The sequence below is a fragment of the Sphaeroforma arctica genome (genome assembly GCF_001186125.1).
Source record: "Sphaeroforma arctica JP610 unplaced genomic scaffold supercont1.2426, whole genome shotgun sequence".
NCBI classification, from domain to species: domain Eukaryota; class Ichthyosporea; order Ichthyophonida; genus Sphaeroforma; species Sphaeroforma arctica.
In genome coordinates, this window is record NW_014038132.1 from 1689 (window position 1) to 6683 (window position 4995).

At 50.5% G+C, this 4995-nt stretch overlaps 2 protein-coding genes across 2 annotated transcripts; both read left to right on the forward strand.

Moving 5' to 3' along the window:
* Nucleotides 1–79: 79 nt before the first annotated feature.
* Nucleotides 80–1288, forward strand: SARC_12594 (hypothetical protein; the record flags this gene model as incomplete). The annotated part of the gene is made up of 1 exon (XM_014293293.1): nt 80–1288. A coding segment is annotated over one exon (1209 nt), but the record flags the coding sequence as incomplete, so codon positions are not given.
* Nucleotides 1289–1367: 79 nt separating this feature from the next.
* Nucleotides 1368–4952, forward strand: SARC_12595 (hypothetical protein; the record flags this gene model as incomplete). Its single annotated transcript, XM_014293294.1, has 2 exons — nt 1368–1405; nt 1489–4952. The coding sequence occupies 2 exons, from the start codon at nt 1368–1370 to the stop codon at nt 4913–4915; spliced, it is 3465 nt and encodes a 1154-aa protein (XP_014148769.1). The 3' UTR covers nt 4916–4952.
* Nucleotides 4953–4995: the final 43 nt, after the last annotated feature.

Sequence of the window (4995 nt, forward strand, 5' to 3'; positions counted from 1 at the left end):
GTATATGATTTATATAAATGTATCATTCCTACTGCTTGATATACTGAACTCAGGCTTTGTTTTACTTCACCTTCAAACAGAACTCGGCGATTTTGAAAATGACGAAGAATTTCTCGTCTTAGTGAAGCGCTTCGAGCAAGAAATCAGGGCTGGTAACTTGAAAGTCCCACAAGAACCGCGTCATGTTTTGAAACCACCGTCTGGTGTCGCACAAGCGCACGCAGGAGCTCTACAACAGCCACTAGGTATTCCCCAACAAACTGTGGAGGGCACACGTATGGAGGCACCACTCTCCACTCTCAATATTCCATCACCAGAACATCTGGCTGGTCCACATCAACCTTTTATGGGTCCACAGCCACCCTCAGGGCAACGGCAAGCTCCAGTAGGACCGAAGCAACCTTTACCTGGTTTACAACAACATTCAGTCGGTCCACAACCACCTTCAGGGTCGCAACAGCATCCCCTAATCGCCCAACAACAACCTTATATAGGTCCACAACCACCCTCAGGGCAACAGCAACCCTTAGACGCCCAACAACAATCTTTTATGGGTCCACAACCACCCTCAAGGCAACAACAAGGACCATTAGAACCGAAGCCACCTTTACCTAGTTTACAACCACCTTCAATGGGTCCACATCCACCCTCAGGGCCGCAACAGCAATCCTTAGACGCCCAACAACAGCCTTTTCTGGGCCCACAGCCATCCTCAGGGGCACAACAACAGCCATTAGGGGCACAACAACAACCTTTAGTGGGCCCACAGCAACCTTTCGAAGTTCCACAATCACCGGTAGACCAAGATACCACGCGACCTCCCAAACCCACTCGCAGATCCGAGTCAGCATACAATGAATCTCCTACCGGCCGGCCGACTGGCCGAGAGTTTATATATGACAGAGACTATGGATTCGACCGAGACTATCTATACGACAGAGATTATGTATACGACAAAGACTTTGCATACGAAAGAGACTATGGGTACGACAGTGGATATGCGTATGACTCGTCCTACAGCGATGGACCAGCCGGGAAAGTGAACGACCGAGACTACGGTCACCGGTACTATCGGCACGATCGCGAGGAACGGCGCCGAGAACTAGATCGCGTCGACAAGGAACGTCGCAGATATGAAGATTCCAGGGATAGTGACCGTCGCCATGAAGATACACGCGATGCCGTTCGAAGGGTGGGCAAGGAGATCATTGCAGAGATACGTTCGCAAGTCCAGGTTGCAGGGTTCCAGCAGCAAGCCCAGCTTCGAGCACCACCGGGAGTCCCATAGTATGCCTGATGAACTTTGTTGGATTCTGTTATTTATGTGTAGAACATTAGTATTGCCCTCGTGCTGTTGCACTGACACTATGTCTTACCTGTCAGAAGTATTTGCCTTAAGATACGAGTGTGAATTGTTATTTGAAATGGTTTCTATCACTACGTCCCGTTAGTTCATCGCTCAAATGTACATGTATTCTTCTGTTTCAGCGGTGAGAGCCTTTACGGACACCCGGGTGCGTTCGGAGGAGCCCCAGCTTCAGAACTACAGGACTTGCGAGCCTTTCTTGTGCAGAAAGCGGACGCCTTAAAGGAACTGGACGGCGAAATCAAGGAGCTTAAGACTGCTTGTGAGGCTGAGCACGCATTATATTTGGCCCAGAATGAGACCTGTACAGCCTTGCAAACTGAGTGTAACACCTCACAGGAAGCCTACGACGCACTGAATGCCGAGTGTGGCGCTAACCAGACCACGCATTTGAGCCAGATAAGCATCCTGACATCTACTGGAGAGGGTTTGGAGATCAGATTGGCCGCCTGTTATGAAGCGAAGAGACTGCTTCTGAACGAGAAGATGACGGCGGAGAAGGTACTGAGCGCAGCGGCTGAGCGTGTCGAGAGCCTGGAAAGCGATCTTAAGGTGTGCAACACAACTCTTCAAGCAGAACAGACTGCGCGTACCCTCACCAATACATCACTTGCCGAGTGCAACGACCGCGAAAACGCAACCTCCACCAAACTGGCGCAAGTAGCCAAGGCATTCAATATCAGTGAGCATCGAGCGCACGATCATGCTGAGAAACACAAAATAGCTCTTAACGAAACACAAACCACCCTCAACGAAACTGAAGCCTTGTATACCGAGTGCGTGGCTAGCCTCGCCAAGCAGGCTATAACCAGCGCAGCAGCGATGAACGATTCCGCTCGTGCCGTTGCCATGTGCCACTCCTCGGCGCGCCTAGAGACAAAAAAGGTGTACGACCTGCATGTGCAGGTACAGAAGCTGACCGATGAGTTGCACAAAGTGGAGCAAGACAGCCTCTCCCGGTGTACGACTGCAGCACCTCCAACTAAGCTGGGCCCACCCACTTTAAACTTACCCACTTTAAAGCCACCTGCTTCAGTTCTACCGCCAGACGTCCTCCAAGAGGTGGTCACGGCCGAACCATCACCCACCGAGACTCTCGAAGCCCCCGCGGACAAGGAAACCCCACAAGTGGGTGCGGAGTGCGAGAAATTGGCCAAGAATATGACTAAAAAAATAACACAGGAACTCACTCAAAACAAAACAGAGGAACTCACTCAAAACATAACAGTGGAACTCACTCAAAAAATAACACAGGAACTGACTGAGGAATTGACTGAAAAACTGGCTGAACGAGAGGCGGCGGTGTCTGAGGTGGAGAAGGGGCTGTTTGTCAGAGAGAATGCTGTGGTGAAGCGAGAGACAGCCTCTCAGAAAGAGGTGCAGGCCTTGAAGGCAGAGAACATGCGTATGATATTTAGAGAGAAGCAGCTCATGGTGCGCGCACAAGCCCTGGATGAGACCATGGCGAATGGGCCGGACTATGACATTGTGGGCGCTCTAAAGGAAGCGTGTACACCCACTGCGGTGGTGGGTGAGAATGCGGGCCATGCAGGAAAGCCTGAGACATCTCAGCCGAAGGATGATGGCAATCCGTATGTGAATATAAATGCCAAATTTAGTATAAAGGATGATGGCGCGACAGGTAATTTCGCCGAGTCGCAGGAGCGTTTGGAGAATGCTGAAGCCCGCAATGCTGAACTCTCGACTGAAGTGATGGCTGCTAGAGAGACGATCCAAGCCTTAGAGAAGCGCCTGCGCCAGGAACATATGGTCCGAGGGGTGCTCGAGGAGGGCATTGTTCCATTATATCTGCTGCGGCCGTCGTTGTTAATGGCATCGACTGATAAATTTGTATGGGGTGCTAATGTGTTTGTGGCTTTCACCTCCGTACTGCTATTCGTACTGGCTTTGATGGTGTTTGGAGGCATGCTGGGCCGAGGAGGTATGAGCCCAGCGGAAGTGGATGCGCTTGTCCATAAGAAAACAAGCGAAGCGCAGCAGCAGATTCAGCAACATCCACAACATCGGCCGAGCTCTCAGAGTGGGGAGTTTAATAGTGCACTTAGAACACCTGAGGCTAATCCGGCCGCTTGGCTACAGGAGAAACTGGATGATACCCTTGCCGCACAGCATCAGATGACTGATGATATTGAGGTTCTGAATAGGAATTTGTCGGATAGAGATCGACAAATTGCCAAGTTCCGCGATCTATATGCGGAGGTGTATGCATCGATCAAAAGGCCTAGTGGAGGGAATGGCAGAGAATTGCTGGCCATAAAGGCCCAGCTCCAGGAGGTGCAGGTCAAACTTAGAGACGAGAAGGACAAGTTTCAGCGTAGAGAAACCACTTTCTACGCATTGGACCAAAAGAATCAGCGTGAGAGAGAAGAGGTGCGGGAAAAATTTGAAAACGATATGAGAGACCTTGTCGCAGATGTTAAGCGGTTGGAAGGAATCGTGGAGGCACGGGATATCCGGTTGAAGGAGCTCGAATCTGACACTGCCGCGCTGAACATAGAACTGGAGGAAGCGCTCCAAAAGGTCGAGAAATCGGACCGTAGCCTGGATGAGACCATTGAGAAGCACAGGGTGAGTTCAGATGAGCTCAGAGACGAGCTCAGCTTATTGAAGGCTAAGTGTGCAACGTTCGAGCTGTCGGGAGGCATAGAGGAGAGTGCTGCTATTGAGGCGCTGCAGGAAAAAAGCAAGGAAGAGGTGGCTGAGGTGAGGAAAGAGAGGGATGAGTGTTTAGAGCGGATTAACAACTACCGCGAGCAACGGGACCAGCAAGCAACTAAGAACGCTGCACAATATACGCTGCTCAAGGCCGAGAAGGATGCAAACATGAAGCTTCGGGAGGATGTCGCAGAGCTCACACGATCCTGCGAGATGGAGGTGAAGAAAAGAATTGTGTACAAGAAAATCATGGAGAGGGATCTGGAGGCAACGAGGGCTGAGGCCGCCCAGAATGCCGCAGAACTGGCGACTCTGAACAACAAGTTCAAGGCCACTGTGGAGATACTGGAACGTAGTAAGCGCGAGACCGCGACTGGCAATTCGTCGACTGGATTTTCAACCCTACCTACAAGTCAGCGCGAGACAGCGACTGGCAATTCGTCGGCTGGATTTTCAACCCTACCTATAAATCTATCTCCACAAGTGCCTGCACATAATCGTCCTGAGCCTTCCCAGAAAAAAAATCTGGAGATGTCCCCTTCCGCCACAGCTAGGGACATTGTGGGAGCGTCGGCTCTAACCACAGTGGAGAGTGAGGTTGTGCCACTTTCGATATATATGAGGGCTGGGGATACGTCTAGTCTCATGGGACCTCCCCCTTCAACTAAGAGTGATATCAATATTTCCCCTACTGTGCCGACAATCAACGACAAGGCGCAGGTATCTGCAAAGAACCTCCCGGACGCTGCCGAAAGTGCAGACAGAGAAGACGAGACACCCCCGGCGGTTACGCCGATGTTTTTAATCCCATTAGCTATGGAAAAAAGACAGCGTTCCCATCTTTTCCCACTAGTCCCAAAGTCTAGGCACTAAAAATTATAATAGAATCGTAACTCCTCAAACAAAAAACCCAAATTAGTATCAATTTAATAAATAAATAAGAACAATGAAGT